Below are 24,242 nucleotides of genomic sequence, written 5' to 3'. Positions count from 1 at the left end.
TGCAAGTCAACATTTGTCGGCCCGTGAGTCATTCCAGGGACATTTGGGACGGCGACATCACATCCAGAGAGGCCTGACACGCCATCATATTCACCGCGGCTACATGAACCCGTGTACTCCGATGCGTTAAGTTAAAGCTGCATTCTGTGTAGTGACCAGCAGGGGGCGACTCCTCTGCTCCCATAGACGTCTATGAGGAAATGACTCTACTTCTCTGTAGTGACCAGCAGGGGGCGACTCCTCTGCTCCCATAGACGTCTATGAGGAAATGACTCTACTTCTCTGTAGTGACCAGCAGGGGGCGACTCCTCTGCTCCCATAGACGTCTATGAGGAAATGACTCTACTTCTCTGTAGTGACCAGCAGGGGGCGACTCCTCTGCTCCCATAGACGTCTATGAGGAAATGACTCTACTTCTCTGTAGTGACCAGCAGGGGGCGACTCCTCTGCTCCCATAGACGTCTATGAGGAAATGACTCTACTTCTCTGTAGTGACCAGCAGGGGGCGACTCCTCTGCTCCCATAGACGTCTATGAGGAAATGACTCTACTTCTGTGTAGTGACCAGCAGGGGGCGACTCCTCTGCTCCCATAGACGTCTATGAGGAAATGACTCTACTTCTCTGTAGTGACCAGCAGGGGGCGACTCCTCTGCTCCCATAGACGTCTATGAGGAAATTACTACTTCTCTGTAGTGACCAGCAGGGGGCGACTCCTCTGCTCCCGTAGACGTCTATGAGGAAATGACTCTACTTCTCTGTAGTGACCAGCAGGGGGCGACTCCTCTGCTCCCATAGACGTCTATGAGGAAATGACTCTACTTCTCTGTAGTGACCAGCAGGGGGCGACTCCTCTGCTCCCATAGACGTCTATGGGGAAATGACTCTACTTCTCTGTAGTGAACAGCAGGGGGCGACTCCTCTGCTCCCATAGACGTCTATGAGGAAATGACTCTACTTCTCTGTAGTGACCAGCAGGGGGCGACTCCTCTGCTCCCATAGACGTCTATGAGGAAATGACTCTACTTCTCTCTTGATTTATTCCCTCAGTAAACATTGTAAACATAATTCATGATGTCGACAGCAAAATCACTGAACTTGAGGCGTCAAACCAACGTGTAACGTCACGATAACCACGTCCTCTTCTTACAGTCGATGAACAAGCGCAATGACTCCCAGAATGCACTGCTTTCACTGCAACATCAGGTGGAAGAATGACACCGTTCAGGTCACTGTGAAGCGTCGGTTCTCAAAGTGTTTCTGTCACGATCCACATTGGAGGAAGGAAAACGTTCACGCGCCAAACAAATTATACGTCAAATATGTATTGAAATAATAATAATAATAATAATAATAATAATAACACTTTCAAGTAAACCAGATTATCAGAAACAAAGAAATGAAATGTACAACCATCTCTTTGGAACAAGCGGCCAAAACAAAACAAATATGTGGCAGAAAGTAGTTTGTTGTGGCTGTAATGAACCTGGTTTGCAGTGAACATCTTTTCAAGATAATAACGAGTAAAACCTGTGAAAAACAAGTCAAAATGTACAAGTTGCATATGTTTTCAGAACAAGAATAATGTGCAACTGGTGCCAAACAAAACCCAATTAGTGGAGATATGAGCTGTCATACAGTGTCTGTGTGCTCAATATAGTTATTGAACCTTAATAAATCTAGAAATGATAATTCTTTAATTTAGGCAGTTTAACCACTTTGTTATTTATGTAAAACGAATACGTACCACCCATCGCTTCATCTTTTTTTTTACCGTTTATTTTAGTCAACGTATTTATGATCCAAACACATCAGTAAGAGATTATAATAATAAGTAATAGTTTAATCAATCAGGAAACGTTGAGTCACAGGAGCTGCTGCGCCCTGATTGGAGGAGAGAGGCGCGTTCACCGCAGGAATGCGACTCAGGTAGAGAGAGAGAGAGAGAGAGAGAGAGAGAGAGAGAGAGAGAGAGAGAGAGAGAGAGAGAGAGAGACTCGTGCACACATCACGTGCGCGGTGCAGGACTAGAAGTGCGCTCCCGGTGACTCTTTATTCCCGCCGCACGGTGCGCTGAGTGGAATGCGGCCACAGAGAGAAGAGGAGGAACATCTTCTGGAGGTCCAATTTACCTGCTGAACAATAACCGAGAAGGTTCCAAGCCGGACCCTCTCACATCTGGAATAATGTGAATCCCAGCTGCGGTTCTTCTTCTCGTCCCGGAGGACAAAACGGATGCGTTTTGGGAAGTGAGTCACAGCCGTTTTGGATGCGCGAGTTCTGCAGCGGAACATCCGCAAGTTCCACTTGGAGAAAACCAACGAGTTGAAGAACAGAGAAGCCGGAGCAGCTCCGCGGGGAAGCGGCTCCATGGAACGCGCGTCGGAGCGCGCCGCCGGGATGCGCCGCGTGTCCGCGCCGCGACGTCTCGCCCCGTGACGCGGGATCCAAACGGCACCTGAATGCAACATACCTGAGCCCGAGGATCCACCATGTCCTCGTCTCCGCTGACGCGGTGAGGCTCACCGGGGGGGCAGAGACTGTTTGTGCTGTGATTGAGTTGCATGTGGTCCCTTTTCTAAATGTTTACCGTGAGCTCTTGAAGTTTCCCTTGCAGCTCAGTGAAGGATGGAGGTGACACATTCCAGGCTTCTCTCTCATCGCAGCAACGTGCAGCACGGAGGCTTTCTTTGTATTTGGACCCCCTTCGCAGTGAGGGAAACATGTTCAAAGCCGTTTAGATTACCAAGCTTTTTCTCCTGGGGGGGGGGGTCAGATCCAGTGGTGGTGAGGTAATCCTCCCCCGCGTATCGCCCCATCATGCTTCCCTACCTTCATCTCACAAATGTCACCAGCTATAAATACCCCCTCATATTTGATCTATTCCTGCAACAGCGGTGGAGTTGTGTGTGTGGTGGTGGGGGGGGGGGGGGGGGGGGTCCTTCCACTAACTATCTCTTGATATCATGAACTCGTGCTTTGACTCTCAGGTATAAACATCACACGCCGACCGTCCTTAGATGTGAAAGTGTGATTTTTCCCTCTCGTGGGCTGGAAGGTGGAGGAGAACTCAGGCTCAGTTCGTGTCCCTCTGATTACTCTCTGGAGGAATGTTTGTTTGGGCCTTCCCTGTCAGCCCCATGAGCTGATTCTAATCTGCTTACCATGGAACACTGAGCATATAGCTTCAAAACGAGGACTCTAATTTGCTGCTGCGCTGTGATGTCATTGTCTTCCTGGAGGACGTGGAGCAGACGAGAGTCACAGGACTCCTGCGTAACCATCTATCGTCTCTTTCTTTTCCTCACTGTGAGATGTTTGAATGAAAAGCTCCCTGCTGTCTCTCTAAAAGGGCCTTGAGGTGCTGTGGACATCCAGTCCCGACCTCCATCACAGTCAAGGTCCCGTCAGATAAGAGTTTACTGCTCTGTGCTTTGATGTTGCTGCGTTTTACTGCGTGTTAGCAGTGGAGACCTGACGGGCACGATGGCCTCCAGCCGAGGAACCGGGGATCCAGGTCTGGGGCTTCTGCCCCTGAAGCATTAGTGTTTGTTCTAGTTATTAAACTGAGACGTTCACAGGGAGTTTTTTTTCTCTTTGGGCTTCGTTGGTTTCGAATGTTGGAGAGTTTGGTTCTTTGTCTCTGCGTTACTCGTGCATCTCTGCATGCTTTCCCACAGCTGCTGCCACGACTGGAGACCCGTCGAGAGGCTCGCCGTCAGTCAGAGTGGCTGTGAAAAGATAATCTCATAATCCCCGAGGTATGACGGTGTACCCGGCGTGTCCTCCTGGTCCTGGAAGAAGTGAAGCGAAGCAAAGGGAAGGTGGTTGAGAGTCTAGACATTTCGGCAGCAATCAACATCTTTGGATCTATTGTAGTTTCGTAAACACAATGGGGACCAGTTCCCGGGGCCACAAACAGCTCTGCTAGTGGTCTAAGAGGCTCTGTTAGTGGTCTAAGATGTTCTGCTAGTGGTCTAAGAAGCTCTGCTAGTGGTCTAAGAAGCTCTGTTAGTGGTCTAAGAGGCTCTGTTAGTGGTCTAAGATGTTCTGCTAGTGGTCTAAGAAGCTCTGCTAGTGGTCTAAGAAGCTCTGTTAGTGGTCTAAGAGGCTCTGTTAGTGGTCTAAGATGTTCTGCTAGTGGTCCAAATAGCTCTGCTAGTGGTCTAAGAAGCTCTGTTAGTGGTCTAAGAGGCTCTGTTAGTGGTCTAAGATGTTCTGCTAGTGGTCCAAATAGCTCTGCTAGTGGTCTAAGAAGCTCTGCTAGTGGTCTAAGAGGCTCTGCCAGTGGTCTAAGATGTGCTGCTAGTGGTCTAAGAAGCTCTGCTAGTGGTCTAAGAGGCTCTGCTAGTGGTCTAAGAGGCTCTTCCAGTGGTCTAAGATGTTCTGCTAGTGGTCTAAGAGGCTCTGCCAATGGTCTAAGATGTTCTGCTAGTGGTCTAAGAAGCTCTGCTAGTGGTCTAAGAGGCTCTGCTAGTGGTTAAAGAGGCTCTGCTAGTAGTCTAAGAAGCTCTGCTAGTGGTCTAAGAGGCTCTGCTAGTGGTCTAAGAAGCTCTGCTAGTGGTCAAAGAGGCTCTGCTAGTGGTCTAAGAAGCTCGGCTAGTGGTCTAAGAAGCTCTGCTAGTGGTCAAAGAGGCTCTGCTAGTGGTCTAAGAAGCTCGGCTAGTGGTCTAAGAAGCTCTGCTAGTGGTCTAAGAAGCTCGGCTAGTGGCCTAAGAAGCTCGGCTAGTGGTCTAAGAGGCTCTGCTAGTGGTCTAAGAAGCTCTGCTAGTGGTCTAAGAGGCTCTGCTAGAGGTCTAAGAGGCTCTGCTCGTAGTCTAAGAGGCTCTGCTAGTGGTATAAGAAGCTCTGCTAGTGGTCTAAGAGGCTCTGCTAGAGGTCTAAGAGGCTCTGCTCGTAGTCTAAGAGGCTCTGCTAGTGGTATAAGAAGCTCTGCTAGTGGTCTAAGAGGCTCTGCTAGAGGTCTAAGAGGCTCTGCTCGTAGTCTAAGAGGCTCTGCTAGTGGTCTAAGAAGCTCGGCCGGTCGATTGTTTCTACCTCGTTCAGAGTTCAGGGGTCGGGGCACTTCTCAACGACCATCTGTAAAGAGTTTGTGTCGCTTAATTCAGCAGGGCGGGCTCCATTTAACCACTAGGACCTCCACCAGGCTCGCCATGAACGCTGGGTGGGTGGGCAGGGTCAAAGGTCAAGACACAGCCCCCCGCTTGAGAGGACGTGTTGCTTTTGGAAAGCGTGTGTGGATGATTTGAAGTGGTCCCCGTAAAGAGCACAAAGCAGCAGGCCGTCAGTCAGGTGTCTCCGTGACTCTCAGCCGGTCAAAGGTCACATTCTCACCTGCCGCAAACTCGTGTAATTGTACGATAACAGTTGTTTGTTTGTGCAGGGTGGGAATGTGGGCGCTCCCTGCTTCAGAACACGATTCATCAGCTCTCAATCTTTCCTTCATGATGCAGCTGCCGTGTCTTTGTATTTTAAATCGTATCAGTCATTTATTTAAGATGATGTCATTGTTGTCAAAATAAGCTAAGCAGTGGTCTCGTATTGATTGGCGGCGCGTCGCTCTCCCCGCCCCGGAGCAATGAGAGCCGGCGGCCTGACCCCCGCTCACCTCTGTGAGGACCCCTGTAAGGGGGGGGGGGCAGCAGTCAGTGACCAGGGCCGCCGTCTCTTCAGGTCCAAAAGCTGCAGCCAGAGACCGAGTGAAAGTGAGACGGACTTCACCCTCAGCTCAGCGGCGTATGACGGCACTCGTTTGTTTAAAGTCTGAGGCTTTGTGCATCGATGCGAAGACAAACTTTCAGTGTCGCGACCCGGAAAAAGGTTTAAAGAAATGTAACCTGACTGGTTTCCATCGATTATAGGACGTCCATCTTTGACTAAATAACTAAATAAAATCTCAGGAGACTAACATGCATGATTTTGTTGATTTTAATCAACAGAAACCACAATATTGTGTAGCCCCGCCCTAAAGCGTCCCCCGCTTTATGGTCTGTTTGACTCTAAGTGGACCATAATTCACTAAATGAACATCACGCTGTATTGAAGGAGACTCTGGGATGCCGTGAAAACGAGAAGGCCTCTTACGTCTGTCGTGATTAACGAGCCCCGATGCCTCTTACGGTCAGCGTGACCTCCCTCGCCCCCCCCCCCCCACATATGAAGGCCGGGACGGGAGGCGGGGGCCGGCGGAGGGGAGGGCTGCTCAGCCGAGTGTGAGGGAGATGCGTATCGTTTAATTGGACAGGGCGACTACCGAGCTGGGATGGAGCCAAAGGCTTCAGAGCCTTTTGGGAGATAAAAGGGACTTAAAAGAGAGATAAATGACGAGAGTGGAAGGGAGGGATTAGAAAGGGGGACGCTAAGTTGTAACTTTCCAAATGCAACCACCAGAGTTCCTGTTCCCAGAGTTGGTGGTGAAGCAGAAGGTGAAGCAGACACCGTCAGCGTGACCTCGCCCGTGACATCTCCAGAGACGCGTTGTAACCGGGCGGAGCTCCGAGCAGCCGGCTGTGCTTCTGATTATTGTCAGAGTAAAATCGTGTAAAGGCAGCGGGGGAGACGGGCCCCTTCCTCTGGGCTGCGTGGGAGTCAATAAGACACCGTTGGGGGGGGCTGTTTGGGATTAATGATAGGGGCTTTTGGGGGGGGGCATTCCTGACCTTGGCCCCGGGCCCACAGGGGTTCGCGTTAGCGTGGCAGCTTATTTGCGGATGTTATCAACGACCTAAAGACCTGTGAGGCGTCTACGATGTCTCCTCCCGTCTGTCTTCCGTCCGCCGGCTCCGCTGGGTCGGCCATGTTGAATCATCGAGGGTTGCCCCGGCGACCGGCTGACGCGGCGTTTCCGCTCTCCGTCCACAGGAAGCTGACTCTGTGCCGGGCGCTGACCTTCGTCCTGCTGCTGCTGGCCCCCGTCTGCCCGTCGGCACCCCGGCAGAGCGTAAGTGCGACCGCTCTATATATACATACATGTATACATATGTATTATAGCTACATATGTGTATATATATTTATACATATGTATGCATCCCCCCATACGTGTGTTTTTACTCGTGTATATGTGTATTTCCTTCTCATGTGACGGTGAGGGGGGGGTGCATTGTAAGGGTCAAAGGTCACTTCCATTAATCTAGAAAGCCAGCTCACTCCACCTCCAACTGTTCTAAACAGTCATTTGACCGGCGGTAACACTAATGAGGGCGACCTCAGGTGACCCCGCCTGGAAAATGATGGAGTCGTAGCCAGAGAGAGTGTGTGTGTGTCTGTGTGTGTCTGTGTGTCTGTGTGTGTGTGTGTCTGTGTGTGTGTCTGTGTGTGCGTGTGTGTCTGTGTGTGTGTCTGTGTGTGTGTGTGTGTGTCTGTGTGTGCGTGTGTGTCTGTGTGTGTGTGTGTGTGTCTGTGTGTGTGTGTGTGTGTCTGTGTGTGTGTGTGTGTGTGTGTGTGTGTCTGTGTCTGTGTGTGCTCTGTGTTCATTTCACATCTCTTTTGATGATACGATGATGATATAATGATGATATAATGATGATACAGTGATGATATAATGATGATACAATGATGATACGATGATTATACGATGATGATACAATGATGATACGATGATACGATGATGATACGATGATGATACAATGATGATACGATGACGATATAATGATGATACAATGATGATACGATGATACGATGATGATACGATGATGATACAATGATGATACGATGATGATACGATGACGATATAATGATGATACAATGATGATACGATAATGATACGATGATGATACGATGATAATACAATGATGATACGATGATACGATGATGATATAATGATGATACAATGATGATACGATAATGATACGATGATGATACGATGATACGATGATGATATAATGATAATACAATGATGATACGATGATACGATGATGATACGATGATGATACAATGATGATACGATGATGATACGATGACGATATAATGATGATACAATGATGATACGATAATGATACGATGATGATACGATGATAATACAATGATGATACGATGATACGATGATAATACAATGATGATACGATGATACGATGATGATACGATGATGATACAATGATGATACGATAATGATACGATGATGATACGATGATGATACGATAATGATACGATGATGATACGATGATGACACAATGATGATACGATGATACGATGATGATACGATGATGATACGATGATGATACAATGATACGATGATGATACGATGATGATACGATGATGATACGGTGATGATACGATGATGATACGGTGATGATGTGATGTAATCATGTCATCATATTTGTGGTACTGCCGTGTCCCTTTGGGTACTTTGTGGCTTTTGAAAGGTGAAGTTCTGCTGTTTTAAAGTAAAAGTATCTAATAAAAGTGTGACGTCAGCGAGCGACGGATGAGAAGCATCAGAACAAACGTCAGCCTTTCTCTGTGTGTCAGCCTCCTGCGCCGCGTCCCTCCGGCGAGGCCTCGCGCGCCCGGCGGCAGCCGCTCTTCCGGAACGAGTGGGCGGCGTGGAGCGGCTGGTCCGTGTGCTCGCGGAGCTGCGGCAGCGGCGCCTCGGTGAGGACGCGCACCTGCATCACCAGGTGAACCCAGATAACCGCCCATCAGAAACCAGTCGCTACGTTTACAGGTTCTCAGGCGAAGTACGTTTAAGCGTTAAAGCTCCTACCGTGTCGCTTCGTCGTCTCCGTCCAATCAGCTGTGTTTTGTTCCCAGGAACCCAGCGGGGGGGCCGTGCTCAGGAGATCCCAGACAGTACAGGATCTGCAACACCAAGGTCAGGATGATAACTAGAGAGCGTGGCGGGTTGTTGGCGTGCGGGGACTCTGCGATTTGAGTCGAGCTGCAGGCAGGCCGCCACTGGGTGTGTTTGGAAAGCCGGTCGCTGCAGCCTGTTTGAGCGTGCGTGTGCGCGTGTGCGTGTGCGTGTTTTTGTCAATGAGATTCATGACTCTGCTGCAGCTTGTGATATGAACGTTTAGTGCGGATGAAATGTGATCACTGCAGCCTCTGTGCACTCAAGTGAATTCCTTTCTTTTAGGGTTGATGTGTGAATCCTTGTATATATATACATATAGTATATATCAGAGGGGTATCGGTCCGTGAGATGTCGGAGGGTTGAGGTTGAGGTCCACGTGGAACTGGAAGAGGCATATTTTAGTCGTGAAAATTACAATTTTGATCCCCCTAAACCAGTGGTTCTCAACTGGAGTCACTCACGGCTTCCTGCGCTCACGAGCACAGAATGTACGTTTCTATCTGTTGTGAAACTTTAATGAGAGACGCACAATAAATCTTTCATGAAGTGTCACAATTTGTTCAAGTGCTCGTTTGGTCGTTGAGGGACCGTTGGGGAGTTTAGTGCTACCAATGATGGCAAAAACACTGGCCGGGTGTTATGGTTAAATTACATTTTGTGGCATGGAGGGATTCCAGCAACTCGGTACAACGTCCTCACAGAGTGTGTGTGTGTGTGTGTGTGTGTGTGTGCGTGTGCAGGAGTGCCCCCCCAGCTCAGAGGATTTCAGAGAGATGCAGTGTGCTGCCTTCAATGACAGACCGCTGGTGGCTGGAAACTCCTTCCAGTGGACCACGTTTCATGGAGGTGAGAAGTGAAATAAATAACTGTTTCCTAATCGTTTCTAGTCTTTGTTGTATGTCTTTCTCTTGTTAGCTCAGGTATCATGAGAGGGAAAATGACTTCTGATCATGTTTAAGAAGATTTTTGTAAAAGCAAACTTCATTAGGTACATTTTGGCTGATCAGTAAACTAAGATTGTGGACAAGAAATTAAATATTTTCTGTTTATGGATGTAAATGTACACAATATTACACAATATTACCTTTTACCATGGAACTGCTCCATGACCTGTTTAATGCTCTTAATGCCCCTGTGTGAACTAATGAATGTGCCCCCCCCCCTGCAGGCTCCAACCCCTGTGAGCTGAGCTGCCTGGCGCTCGGTCACAACTTCTACTACAACTTTGGCCGCGTGCTCGATGGCACGGCGTGCGACACGGAGCCCGGAGCCGTGTGTGTCAACGGCCGCTGCCTGGTGAGTGGACACCACACCAACACGTGTGTGTCTGTGTGTGTGTTTGTGTGTGCGCGTTTTTTCCATATTGCATTTGTATATTAATGGTAATCTTTTTCATTTAATGAACGCAGGAGGACAAGTTATGAGCGTTACATTTTACTGCTAGTTTTCAAAGCAAGGGATGCTGTAGGGCGGGGCTTACTGTGATTGACAGCTCACTAACAGGTCCCTTCCTCTCCCTGAGGTGTGAGTGACATCCAGCCTTTCATCTGTCTCCCCCGTCCGTCCCCTCGAACAGGCAGGGACAGCTGGACACACAGAGCAATGAGATACATGCGTGACGCTCCGCAGACACGCGTGTCCCCGCGAGGGTGGACAGAGGATTAGTGCATGTCTGTGTACACACACACACCTCTCTATACATAGATGTGTGTGTGTGTGTGTGCAGGGTAGGACATTCACATATTACTTCGGGGTACTTGGGCAGTTTTTGCCCCCACTGACTGAAAACCAGGGGCAAGAATTCTTTTGAAACTTGTGAAATAAAATGTAACATTTGTTAAAAATAATAAATATATGTATTGCGTTTGTCATCAATGGGCAGCAATGAGACTGTCAGGCAGTCGTCTAAAGGTTCAACGAGTTTCTTAGATTTTTTTTAACCAAAATGAACATAAATTAGACACAATTTTATTTTTATTTCTTTGTAGTTTCTCGTGTTTTGCAATATGTGAAGCAATGTCAAACAGCGTGACCATTCTGCACAACGCTGCGTCCATTCACAGCTTCACCGCTGGTTATCCGGCTCATTACTTCATGCTTCTGTAAGAACAACACATCTCAACAAATGAGTCCCAGCTAATTGTATTTTACCCAAATAGAGGCTGTTAATCACAAGAAGGCAGTAACGTATGAGGAGGAGAAACATCTCTCACTGAACGTTAGCTGGCTAGCTAGCCTTCGTAGCTAACGTTAGTTAAATAGCTAATCAGAGCAACGTTAGCTAACTAACTTAACGTTAAATCATTTCAGGAGACTGAATACTTCGTTATCACTCGCCGTATGCGGTGGAACGTTGCTCGCGGCCGTCCGGTGACGGAAGGACCTCATGTTTTCGCTCCTCTTGGTGAAGTCAGTAGAAGGATTCGCGGTGCTGGTCGACAGAGACGTTGCTAGAACTTGTTGGTACAAAACGGGCTCTCAAGTGTCGCTCATTTCGGTCACTAGTCGAGCGCTCCAGCCACACATCCAATTTCTCACGCGTTGGTTGGCCTTGTTGTGTGTCTTGTGTGTGTGCGTGTGTGTGTGTGTGTGTGTGTGTACGTGTGCGTGGCGTCCACACGTGGCTTATGGTTCTCGGAGAACACGGGCCTGAAACAGGAAGCAGATGCGGGCTGCAGCTGGCTGGCGAGTCGCAGGTCCCATGTCGAGGTCCCCAAACACACACATTGCACATCCGTGTGTTTGGTTGTGTTAGTGTGTGTGCATGCACTAACAATGTGTGTTTATTTTCAGTTGCCAACGCTTCATGTGGGAGTTTGTTTGATTGCTAATTATGCAAATTCAATTTTACGACCATATATCACAGTGTCAAAGAACAGTGCGACGTCAGCAGCTGGTTGGTGGAATAAACGACACACAGGAAATGTCAGAGGTTCTACAGGGATTTGGATCATGATGAAACTTTGGTCGGAACCTAATCGGTCACGAGAATCATTGCAGTTCACACTTGAGGGACGTCGAATATCTGCAATAAATTATTCTGCTCTCCGCTCGCAGCTGCTCAAAGCCGCCAGAGATCAGTTGAGTCTGAATGTGACGACCTGAAGGAATGCAAGCCTGAGTGTTTTACAGGTCCCTCAAAGGGGCCCTCAGAGGGACCTCCACAGGGACCTTCAGAGGGACCTCCACAGGGACCTTCAGAGGGACCTTCAAAGGGACCTCCACGGAGACCTCCACAGGGACCTTCAGAGGGACCTTCAGAGGCTCCCCTATCTGACCTCCTCCCTGAGGTTTCATTTCCTGTGGTGCCCATCGGGGTGTTTCTAAGGAGCTTAGGGGCTGATTGCGGGTTCCTCCAGGTCTCGATGGTTGCCGCCCAGCTTTGGGAACCTTTGACGGCTTTGAAGACTTCCCCTCCTCCACTCTTGAGGCCCTTTAGCGCCGTCTTTAAATCCCAAAGTAGATGTTCGTGAGAAGCTAATAAGGGATGGCGTGATTTGCGCGGGTTTCAAAGTGACTGCGGTGGAGGAGAAAACCTAAAGGGAATTTTTCCACGGCTCTGGACACATTAAACATACGTGTGTGTGTGTGTGTCACGCAGAAGCCCGGCTGTGACTCCATCCTGGGCTCAGAGCAGCGTGAGGACGCCTGCATGGTGTGTGGAGGACTAAACACCACCTGCCTGCACCACAGGAGCGTGTACCAGAGCAGCCGTCAGGAGGCAGGTAGGATCACATCACCTCCACCTTCTGTGGCAGCGGCTCCACATCAAGCACGCCCCCCGGGGGGGACGCTTCCCCGACGTTATTAGTCATTTCGAGTTTGGACCGAGACGGCATTGTTCGCCGAGGGGACTGAGAGGTAGCCACGGCAACCGTACGCGCCGTAAAAAACCCGTTGGCCGCCGTCCAGGAGCAGATTCAGCTCAACAACACGTCCTCCGAAATTACACTCGTTAAGATTTCAGTCTGCGGGCCGGATGCCAGCAGAAGCTTCTCCACCTGCAAACATGTGGAGGAGATTAAGCTTCTCTGTGCAAAAAGAAGGTTATTTACAGAAGGTGGAGCATGACGGAACTTTACAGGCAAACAAACTGCGACTGAATTAAAGGATGCAACAAAATAAGGAGAAGAAACAGTTTGGTGTCGAGCATTAGAGGCCAACTTCGACGTTATCTCTTCCTTTGGGATTTGTATTTCAAGATGTTATTTAGAATAACCACCCCTGTTTACACATATCCACATATCCGACCGCCATCCAGTCAGGCCGGCTGCCCAAACATGCGATAGGAGCATCCCGGGCAAAAAGCAGGCTGATAAAGGCCGCTTTGTTTGGGCGACTCCCCAGACTTTGTGTATTTTTCCCCCCCTCTCAAACCCAGCAGTTTCCCAGCCGAGGGAGAGAGCCGGTGCACAAAACAATCCCTCCTCGCGAGGTCGACCGGCGGCGGCCCGGAGCTCTTAACTCTTGAGTTAATGGCAGCGCTGCGTCTTCATGATGCCAAAGGCCCCGCGAATAGTTCCTCGCTGAGACGGGTAACCAGGGGCAACCGAAGTTACCCGCTGGCGTGAAGGGAGTCCGGTGGACACGTTTCCCCCCCCCCGGAGGAGAAATGCCCCGCTGTGATGGACGGTCGTAGAGAGAATGTCTCGTAAAAAACAACCCGATGACGTTCAATCATTGCTGATTTTAGATCTCGTTATGGTTTTATAATACATAAGTTACAGAAGACTTATCAGTTACTGGTGGTGATTTAATGTGCAGTTCAGAGATGAACCCAGAACATAAAGTACAGCATGTATTTACTTTTATGTGCGTCCCTTCATTGAGACAAATGCATCCACAGCGTAAAGCAAGTTCAACCTGACGGACTTAAATGATCGTGCGACACTAACTTTTGATTTAAACTGCTTCAAAAAGGTGAACTTTTAAAGCCACCCGAGGCTCTTCCTCCTCTCGGCCTCGCTCCGTGAAGCTGTTTCCACTGTGTCCCCGGATTGTGATAAAAAACAGACGTTTCCTTTAATCATGTGAGTCATGTGAACCTCTTATTAACCCGCTAACCGAGTGTCTCTGTTTTGCCAGGCGGACCTTTTGGATACAACGAAGTGGCCATGATACCAGCTGGGGCCACTCACATCCGAGTCACCGATAACAGCAGGAACTATCTGGGTGAGACGCAGCTTGATTCACACACCTGGTCCGCCCTTTATCAGTTTTGGCTTTTTGGCGAGAAGACCCCCCCCCTGGCGCCACCGCCTCCAGGGCGGCAGTGTAGATCGAGTAGTTAAAACAGCTCCTGGTCGTGCAATAACCTCCTTCTCCCCGGAGACAGGGGAGCCTCGGCGGCCCCTCTGGTCTCTGGTTCCGCTGTGGGAGTTTTCCAGGCAGCATAATTACCAAGGGTATCTATTCTCATCCTTGTTTATGGGACCAAAATAAAATGGCTCTGTGGTCTTGGGAAAGCTAGTAAAGGCTTTATGTGAGCGCTGGGGCGAGGCAGGTGGAGGTGCTCGTTTCCATTTCGTGTCATGGAAAATCCCTGAGCCTTATATAGCCGGCTGGCATATTTATTTTTCTGTCAGCCTGCCTTTGCCTCAACAAGGCGCTCTTTTATGCAGGCGTAGGTTGACAAGTCCCGCCCCTTTGATAAGTCCCGCCCCTCAGAAGTGTTCATCCGTCAGACTTTCATCCGTGGTTTCAAATGTTTTTCGTGATGAAGCTGGTTTTGTGGTCTGGAGCTCATCTTTGTTAATCATTAAAATATACTTTGCTAAAACAGCTCTGATGAGTGGAGCCGACTCTGTAGTGACCACCAGAGGGCGACTCCTCTGGTCCTAGAGACGTCCATTAGAAAACAGCTCTACTTCTCTGTAGTGACCACCAGAGGGCGACTCCTTTGCTCCCATAGACGTCCATTAGAAAACAGCTCTACTTCTCTGTAGTGACCACCAGAGGGCGACTCCTCTGGTCCTGTAGACGTCCATGAGAAAACGACTCTCCTCTCTTGATCAAGTCCCGGTGCGTTTTTCTAACAAACAAAATTGTAAATAAATTGAAAATAGATAATACATAACAACAGACCGATCCATTGACAGGGTTTATCAAAGGAGAACATATATTTTACATATTTTCTGCTGTATATTGGCGGGGACAGATTGATATTTTGTCAATATTGGGGGGGACACGACCTCCCCCAAAGAATGCGTGGTTACGCCCTTGCTCAGTAAACATTGTAGTTTATGGTTTAGTTTCAAGTCTTCTTCAACAAATGTTTTTGGCATCATGTTCAGTTAAGAACTGATGGTTTTAAGAAATCTGTTATTAGATTAACAGGATCTGGAGTGTTCGTCTACTAAGAATTGAGTTTCTCAAAGATGTAATCAATGGGAACCTGTTTACTAAAAAATCAATGGAGCTAATATCAGCAGATTGCTCAATTATAAATCTATAACCTATGAACCCTGAAGAACACCACCCAAATCTTTCCCTCCTCTCACGTCCAGCCCTCCAGAACGGTCGCTCCCAGTTTGTGATCAACGGTAATTGGAAGATCAACATCCCGGGCGAGTACAGCGTTGCCGGGACAAAGCTGCTGTACCGGCGCTCGGCGGACACCTGGGAGAGCTTTGAGGTACCAGGACCGACCCAGGAAGACCTTCATCTAATGGTGAGGGCTCCAAGATACTGGAGCGCAGGGCTTGACGTTGGCACCCGCCCACCCGCCAAATGCGGGTAGATTTTGACGGTGGCGGAGAAAGCAGTCTCTTGGTGCAGTTTTATTTTTGGGATTGTTTTGGGTGTGAGGTGTAAGAAAACCTGGAAGACACAAAAGAGAAAAACAGTGATGATGAAACCTACAATTGTGAGAAGACAAAGAAAAAGAAAAGACTGTTCAATGAAAAGTGGAGGTGCAGTCGAGAATGGCTGATTTAAGAAAATAATGTAATGTACTGATTGTAGGACGTACGACAGTGAGAGGTTAGGTAGTTGGGACGAGCTATTTCACGGTGGAAACAAGAAAGCAACGGAACAAAATACCCCGTCACCACTTATACGCAATGAGCTGCTCGCATATCAGTAGCATATGTTTTCATTTTGTATATATTTCTAAACATTTTATGTAGTCTTGATTTGGGTGTTTACAATGGTCATTTACATTTGAAAGGATTTTAAATCTAATTCTTCAAGTAAATTGTAGCAAACCATAGTCATCCATCCATCCATCTTCAAACCACTTATCCATCCATCCATCTTCAAACCACTTATCCCTCCATCCATCCATCTTCAAACCACTTATCCATCCATCCATCCATCTTCAAACCACTTATCCCTCCATCCATCCATCTTCAAACCACTTATCCCTCCATCCATCCATCTTCAAACCACTTATCCATCCATCCATCCATCTTCAAACCACTTATCCCTCCATCCATCCATCTTCAAACCACTTATCCATCCATCCATCCATCCATCTTCAAACCACTTATCCATCCATCATCCATCTTCAAACCACTTATCCATCCATCTTCAAACCACTTATCCATCCATCCATCCATCTTCAAACCACTTATCCCTCCATCCACGCATCTTCAAACCACTTATCCATCCATCCATCCATCTTCAAACCACTTATCCCTCCATCCACGCATCTTCAAACCACTTATCCATCCATCCATCTTCAAACTACTTATCCATCCATCCACGCATCTTCAAACCACCTATCCATCCATCCATCCATCTTCAAACTACTTATCCATCCATCCATCCATCTTCAAACCACTTATCCCTCCATCCATCCATCCATCTTCAAACCACTTATCCCTCCATCCATCCATCTTCAAACCACTTATCCCTCCATCCATCCATCTTCAAACCACTTATCCCTCCATCCATCCATCTTCAAACCACTTATCCATCCATCCATCCATCTTCAAACCCCTTATCCATCCATCCATCCATCCATCTTCAAAACACTTATCCCTCCATCCAGCCATCCATCTTCAAACCACTTATCCATCCATCCATCCATCCATCTTCAAACCACTTATCCATCCATCTTCAAACCACTCATCCATCTTCAAACCACTTATCCCTCCCTCCATCCATCCATCCATCTTCAAACCACTTATCCATCCATCCAGCCATCCATCTTCAAACCACTTATCCATCCATCCATATTCAAACCACTCATTCATCCATCCATCTTCAAACCACTTATCCCTCCATCCATCCATCCATCTTCAAACCACTTATCCCTCCATCCATCCATCCATCTTCAAACCACTTATCCCTCCATCCATCCATCCAGCCATCCATCTTCAAACCACTTATCCATCCATCTTCAAACCACTCATCCATCTTCAAACCACTTATCCCTCCCTCCATCCATCCATCCATCCATCTTCAAACCACTTATCCCTCCATCCATCCATCTTCAAACACAAGAGCTGATCTCCTTTCACAGGCTTTTAAAACGTCCATGAAGGATGAACATTAAACGTTCTTACAATTGTGAAACACACTTGAATTGCGGTTATTCTGCTAATCGTTAAGAGAAACATCGGGTCGGAATCAATATTTAATAGTCTCCACTCCGACCCCGTGCAGGCACGTACATAAGTTCAGTAACTTATGTACGTGCTTTTCCAAACAGCTGTTAGCTATTTCTTCGTAAGGACGCGGCCCGTGGTGGTAGTACGCATCATCCCAACTGTTGGCACGTTGTACTTTAGAGAGAGAATGAATGCAACAGCATGTGGGACTTCTTCCTGGGAGCTTTACTGTCTCTAATTTGTCCCAGTGGTCTCGTAAACCTAAATTTGAGGTTCAAAGGTGAACCCTCAGGTGAACAGCCCTTTAGTTAGTTACTTAGGCTTTGTTACGCATTAGGAAAATGTTGCATGCATTCAGTCGCCATGCCTTTTTTTGTTAATTTATTTGAGTTGCCTCAAGGGTATGAGGACGCATTCTAGGCGATGCTGCGGCAGCGCTTGGCGGTCTCCTGATGTGTCCACGCCGTCCTTGTGTGCAGGTGCTGGCGACAGACAGGAACCCGGGCATCGAGTACGAGTACTGGCTCCCACCAGGCAAATACGCCCTGCACCACGGGAGGAGTCCACTACGGGAAGCTCAGCACTCTGCCAACTACCTCCCCTGGGATCACCCCACCCCCACCACCAGCACCACCACCATCAGCACCACCAGCAGGCCTCCTCCCGTCACCACCAGACCCCACTGGTGTAAGTATAATATCAGCTGTGTACCATCATGCACCAGGGTAAATATAAATTATACAGTAAATCTTTGACACCCTCTTCTTACCACAGTGGTACCAACACAAAAATGTTCCGTCCAAAATTAAATGAGGTCATGGGGGATTTTGAAAGAGTTGATCTTCACGGTAATTCCGGGTTCTTGATGAGCCTGCTGCACACGTGTTCTGGATTCCTCCTCAAACACTCAACATTCACATGGAAATCATGAAAAACTCTTGATGTTGCCAGAAACAGTGTGATAATTTGTTTATTGGGTAACAAGGGGGAACCTTCCAGTCGCTGAGTCTGGTCATGGTGTTTGTCTAACGAGGTTAGACAGTAGATACAAGACAAGTGAAGTCTGTTTTTATCGTTCCGGGGTTTAGTCCAGCCGTTCTATGTAAACATGCATCATTATTTCTGTCTCTTCTGCTCCTAGGTGGAGCTGTCAGAGACGGAGCTCACACTGCCTGAACGAGTTTACCGCGTTGTCCACACTGTGTGTCTGTGTGTGTGTCTCTAGATTTAAGGCCCTTGAAGCCGCCGCACCAATCCCCCCCCCACAACCGCCCCCAGCCGCCCATCCTGCCCCGTCCGGAGCGGGAGGAGAACCACAGGAACCTCCTGCCTCAGCCTCCCCCTAGAAGTATGCCCCCCCCCTCCAGCAAGCTGTTTACCGTCAGCCCATAAACAATCATGACACTTGTTTCTGCCTGGTTTACCCCGCAGGGCATTGTGGGAAGTGTCGGCGGGTCAAAGGTCGAAGGGAACGCCAGAGACAGTATTGCCAGAAGGACTTTGGTGAGTCTAGTTTTTAAAAAACAACTTTATTTTACTTCTTATCCATTTCATTAAACCCTTTTCGGGACCCCCCCCTTCCTCAGTTTTCCGAGGCCGAGTCCTCGGGAAGCTGTACCGAGGCGAGGAGACGCGCTACGACGTCCAGATCCTCCACACCTACCGCAACGGCTTCCGCCTGGAGCACCGGGAGTTCCTGTGGGTCCCCAACGTGTGCGACTGCCCCCGCCTGCAGGAGGGCCGGCAGTACGTGCTGATGGTCCGCCGCCACATCAACCACGAGCGCACGCTGAACCGCATCCTGCTGGAGGAGGACGGCTACGCCGCGCCGTACCGCCCCCGGGAGGACGCGCTGCTGCGGCCCCTCCACAGGCTCTGCAGCAACGCAGGACGCCAACAAGCCGCGGAGCCCACGGGATGAGCGTGTGCGTGTGCGTGGTATTCACGCCCCGCACGTCATTTCTGGACCTTTTAAAAACATCCCCGGACTCCCGTTGGTTTCGTCCTCGTTAAGAAGCCACACTTATTTAAAACCAGCTTCCTGTATCGTGTAGAGCACTTTAGGTGGATGCTTTCATCCACCTTTAAAACGAACACCAAAGAGCGTTTACTGAAATGGCCTTTTTGTTATTGCGTTTTTTCCACAGCTGTCATTTAAATTTTTTTAATTTTTTTTTATATTACTGTATTTGTGTGTAAACTATTTAGCTAAAAACAACTGATTAATAAGTTCCTCATTCAAATTACTTTCTGCGACATGTAAAACAGGAAGACGGAAACACGCATATCAGTAGCTTTGGAATATTTAAACCAGCTGCACCAGGTACAAAATACTTACACTTATTTTAACAATTTTAAATAAAAGTCCTGCTGTGACTTCGTTAGCGTTTGTTGTGCAGTCAGACGTGGATTTTCCCTGGAAACACATTTCTTCACTATATTTATGCATAGAAAACGTAAGCTTAAACCACGACTCATTAACTTGTGTTTCACTTGTTCAACGTGTCTCTTGGTGTCTGTTTAGTGGTATTGTTGTTTGATTGTGTGTTAAATCAGGTCTGCTTTGTGATACTTTACGTGAAAGAGATTATAAAATATACAGTATTTTATTGCATGGCACTGATTAGCTACACGTATACTAAAGTATAATTTGACTGTTGTTCTTTTGAGAAAATGGCCAGTTAACCGCCTGTATTTTTCTTTTTCTTTGACATTTAACAAACCTCATCTACGTGTGACAAAAATATGTATATGTACATTGTGAGTGAATGAATATAACGACCAACTCTTCTATGCAAAACGTTCACAAAAACCAACAAAGCCGACAGCGGGACAGCAGCGTTTTTAAGAAAACAATGTATTTACAAAAAAAAGCACATATGCAACAAAGAAACCACTGAATATAAACTACAGATGATGTATTTACTTCATGACCGAGCCGCTGCTCATCATGAAATCATTATGAGGAAGTCATCGCAGTCAGTCGCAGGGTCCCTCAACATCAACATCAACGTGTGAGGGGCTACTTTTATTTGCTATTAATCATTTTTCTACTTTTTTAATTTCACAGCCGGGTGTTGCCTCGGCCAACGCGGCTCACAGGAATTCGGGAAATGACTCCGACCTCTCAGCGTAAATTGTTAAAGCTTTGTGTCCGCACAGCTTTTCCCGCCCGGACAGCAAAACCACGCTGTACGTTTTCAGGGGAAATATCTTCATTTGGCTGAAAGTATGTTTGCAAATTAAGTGACCCAAAATTCAAACGAATAAAATAACTCCTTGTCTGAATACTCTGTTGTACTCGGTGACTGACAGGACCTACGAATCGGCTGAGTGACCAGCAGGGGGCGACTCCTCCGGTCCCGTAGACGTCTATGAGAAAATGACGTCTCTCATTCCCTCAGCAAACAATGTAAACACAAGTTCATGGTCTCAATCTCTAGCTTTTAAGTTTCCTTCGTAGAGAAAAGATTGTCTCCGTGGAAGCAGCACATCATTTTACACCACAGAGAAGCGAAGCGCGTCTCGGAGCTCGTGGTCATTTCACGTATTTCCGTGAGATCACAGTGGCCTCGACTGCTTCATCTGAAGGCGTGAGACAGAGAGCCTCTATCCCGTCTGGAAGTTTTAGTATTTGTTCCTCTTTTTCTTTTAGCACTCTTGGTTCCAATTTCTTTTTCAAAAAGGAGCAACACATGCGTAATAAAAATGTAAACAAGAATCAAGTCATTGATGAAAACCCGAAATGCGAGCGTCGAGTTCCTCACTGTCAGAAGCAAAATATTGTTTACGCCAATAAAAAAACCTTTTGTGTATTTCTGTTTAGCTGCCTCTCTGTGCGACCGGCCGTCTCTGAGCATTCAAAGATCCATCTGGTGAAAAAATGCAGAGAAGATACTGACGGGCCGCGACGTCCTCCGTTTATATTCATGCACATGAACAAATCTTTCTTGGGCTTTTCAGGCTGGAAAACAGAAACAGCTTTAAGTCGGCCTCAGGCGGCGCGTCTCCACCCGCGTGCTTTCATGCTGTTTTCAATTTGGTGACAAACAAAATCTGTAAAACAGCTGTAAAATCACAAAGCAAATTAGAAAAATCGCAAATAAATTGATGTGCAGCAATAAAACCCAAATAAACGTTAAAACAAACTGAATTTCCTGTTTGCAACAACTAATCTCGATTATTTTCCTCATTGAGGTTTGAATGTGCTGTTTTAATGTCGTCTCTCGTGCTGTTTTCCCTTCTCTTATCGTAAAGAACTCCTAATAATCCTTCATTTGCTTTTTATCAGTCGATTCTCTCAGTTAATTTAACATTTGAAGTAAACGAGACGAGAGTCCATAATTGACTGAAATGTTAAAATGAAATGGTTTGTGCCAGTAAATTCTCGGTTAGCACCGAACAAAATAAAGTTCATTCTGTTATTCTGTGAAACCAGTCGTCATTGCAGCGGGTGATTTTAATTAAATTTAGATAAATTAATTAACACACTGGATTGAAAAGTCCTCAACAAATGTTTTCACAAATTTGACAATTTGGGATACTCATGGAGCTTATGTTAAAAGCTAAGCTTTAGCTTAGCACAAAAGCTGAAAATATGAGGTCCAAAGTTCACAGCTACACGTTGATGAGCCTCCAAAGGCTAAAAAACAATCGGATGAGAATGTTATTTTGTTATTACGTTAACTTGGATCTTTTGGTGGGAAAAGAGAACTTTTAAGCTTAATTCCACAGTTCTGTTTCCAACTCCGAGAAAGATTTGTTCATGATCAAAAGCGGATTCTTTTAAAACGAAAGAAAACATTAACTAGCATCTAGAATTCTCCCTTGTTTTAATAACAGCAGTCTAAAAAATTAAATATACTACAGAATTAAAGTTCATAGATGTCTTTACACCTACTGGCTGTGATCCTCAACACAGCGAGAGTTCACTCCTCCTGATCCCTTTGGCAATTCATTCTGTTACGCGTGTTTCCAAAACCACAGTCGAGTCCTCGGAGTGGTTTAAAAGTCGCAGTGCGACGCCGGCGGCATCGCGGCTTCGCCCGGCGGCATCGCGGCTTCGCCCGGCGGCATCGCGGCTTCGCCCGGCTCTCCTTACATTGGTCCCCCTCACCACAGTGTGAGTCTTTGACCCCCGTGACCTCCACCTACGTCCGACCTGTTATCCACATTGGGTCCCGTCCTCCGTCACCAACCCCACCCGCCCGCCCGCCCGCCCCTTCCTTCCCTTTCAGCCGGGGTCAGACGGTCACGGAGACGTGGCGAGAGGATCCCGCTCGCCGTTTGATGCGCGAGCGGCGAGGTCTGGATTCAGACTGGCAGCTGCACAGGGGGCCCAGCAGCAGCCAGAGGTAGAGGAGGACGCAGGCCCAGCAGGACGACATCTTCACCCAGAAGGTGGACCAGCTGCCGTGGGTGAAGGTGGTCTCCAGCACCGCCGACTCGTAGCTGGAGGAGGACAACAACGAGGCTCATTGGTGCACGGCTGTGTCGTATCGTTCGTATGAAATATCATATATTTGTTGTTGTTGGTTGAAATCTTCATGAAGTTAAAGTTGTGGACATTTGATAAACCAAAAACTAAAATAATAAACAGATCAATTGACAGTGACATCATTGTTAGTTGAAGCCCTAAACTGTTTTGTCTTTATATGATGCTTTTATTGTGCTTTTATTTTTGCCGTCTTGGCCAGGACCCCCTGAGCTATACTCTAAATGCTAATATACTCTAATTAAGATCACAGTTGACGGAGGTGAAAATTTGTCTCCTTCAGTTAATTTCCACCTTTCCAACCTACAATATCCTCAAAAGACAAATGTTGGATTTCATATAAATTACCTAAAGTGCCAAAATAATAATAATTGACTTTGCAATAAAGAAACAGAAATGGAATCATGCCACGAAACTAGATTTTTTAATAAAACCTGAACATAATGTAGACTAACCTGAACCAGTTGGTGAGGGTCATCATGACGTACAGCGAGGCCAAGAAGAAGACGAAGTGGAAGAAGAAGTAGCTGTAAGCCACCCGCTGCGTCTCGTTGTGAAGGACCTGCTGACAGCCTTTGTTCTCCTCGTCCGTCACAAACTCCTCCTCAGCTGGGACGAGTAAAGCAAAAGGATCAAATTCTCTGGCCGATTTAAGCTGCTTCAGAATACAAACTAAATATTTACATGTCAGTCCATCCATGGTCATATATTCTGTTTAATGCTCCTTTTGTTTTTGAATCTAATGGATTCTAATGTAACTCTGTTTAAATCTGTGTGTAAAGTTGTTGTTTCTTAAGCTGCGTGTATACGTGTGTGTGTATGTATGTTTGCCTTAGCATGATGTCATCGGCACAAACCTTCCTCCTCCTCGGGGCAGCAGAAGCAGCACGTTGCTTTCTGGAACTCATAGCGGTAAACTTTGATCATCCAAAAGGGGCCGAAGACCTCCGCCAGGTAGGAGGCCTCGTTACTGCGGGAGAGGGAATCATGGTTACTATCAATTATGAATTACCTGCACATCATCGAAAGACAAACCACCTGCTTACCACGCGAAGAGGACACAGCAGTACATGATGGCGGCTCCGATGATGGCCACGGCGTTGCCCTCGTTCTGGATGCCGTCCTGTCCCACGCTGGGGTAACAGACGGTCATGTTCATGCCCTGATACACCACTGACACAGAGAGGAGCGTGTTAGCATGTCCTGATACACCACTGACAGAGAGCAGCGTGTTAGCATGTCCTGATACACCACTGACAGACAGCAGCGTGTTAGCATGTCCTGATACACCACTGACACAGAGAGCAGCGTGTTAGCATGTCCTGATACACCACTGACACAGAGAGCAGCGTGTTAGCATGTCCTGATACACCACTGACCGAAAGCAGTGTGTTAGCATGTCCT

At 47.4% G+C, this 24,242-nt stretch overlaps 2 protein-coding genes and 1 long non-coding RNA gene across 4 annotated transcripts in view; 1 reads left to right on the top strand and 2 right to left on the bottom strand.

Moving 5' to 3' along the window:
- Positions 1–2,398, bottom strand: part of LOC120830695 (uncharacterized) — a 7,568-nt gene extending 5,170 nt beyond the window's left edge. Inside the window, exon 1 of the long non-coding RNA XR_005713934.2 lies at positions 2,131–2,398. This is a non-coding gene — a long non-coding RNA (uncharacterized LOC120830695). The remainder of the gene's footprint in view (positions 1–2,130) is intronic.
- adamtsl5 (ADAMTS like 5) lies at positions 1,983–20,632 on the top strand. Of its 2 annotated transcripts, XM_078085929.1 has the most exons (13): positions 1,983–2,513; positions 6,860–6,938; positions 8,465–8,613; positions 8,747–8,807; positions 9,530–9,635; positions 9,958–10,085; positions 12,391–12,514; positions 13,875–13,961; positions 15,296–15,459; positions 17,824–18,031; positions 18,570–18,692; positions 18,776–18,847; positions 18,931–20,632. In XM_078085929.1, exons 1-13 carry the CDS (start codon positions 2,491–2,493, stop codon positions 19,263–19,265), a joined length of 1,659 nt encoding a protein of 552 aa, XP_077942055.1. In that variant the 5' UTR covers positions 1,983–2,490; the 3' UTR covers positions 19,266–20,632. The 2 variants fall into 2 exon arrangements, with proteins under 2 accessions (XP_077942055.1, XP_077942056.1); XM_078085930.1 differs by lacking the exon at positions 18,570–18,692.
- The window catches only part of serinc4 (serine incorporator 4), a 23,559-nt gene continuing 19,502 nt past the window's right edge, over positions 20,186–24,242 (bottom strand). The window contains exons 8-11 of the mRNA XM_040164156.2: positions 23,885–24,011; positions 23,696–23,808; positions 23,294–23,447; positions 20,186–22,795 (exon numbers count right to left, since the gene is read on the bottom strand). Of these exons, the coding sequence (XP_040020090.1) occupies positions 22,588–22,795; positions 23,294–23,447; positions 23,696–23,808; positions 23,885–24,011 (602 nt within the window). The 3' untranslated portion in view covers positions 20,186–22,587. The remainder of the gene's footprint in view (positions 22,796–23,293; positions 23,448–23,695; positions 23,809–23,884; positions 24,012–24,242) is intronic.

The sequence above is a fragment of the Gasterosteus aculeatus genome, chromosome 12 (genome assembly GCF_964276395.1).
Source record: "Gasterosteus aculeatus chromosome 12, fGasAcu3.hap1.1, whole genome shotgun sequence".
Taxonomy (NCBI): Eukaryota; Metazoa; Chordata; class Actinopteri; order Perciformes; family Gasterosteidae; genus Gasterosteus; species Gasterosteus aculeatus.
This window is presented reverse-complemented; position numbering and strand designations above follow the sequence as displayed.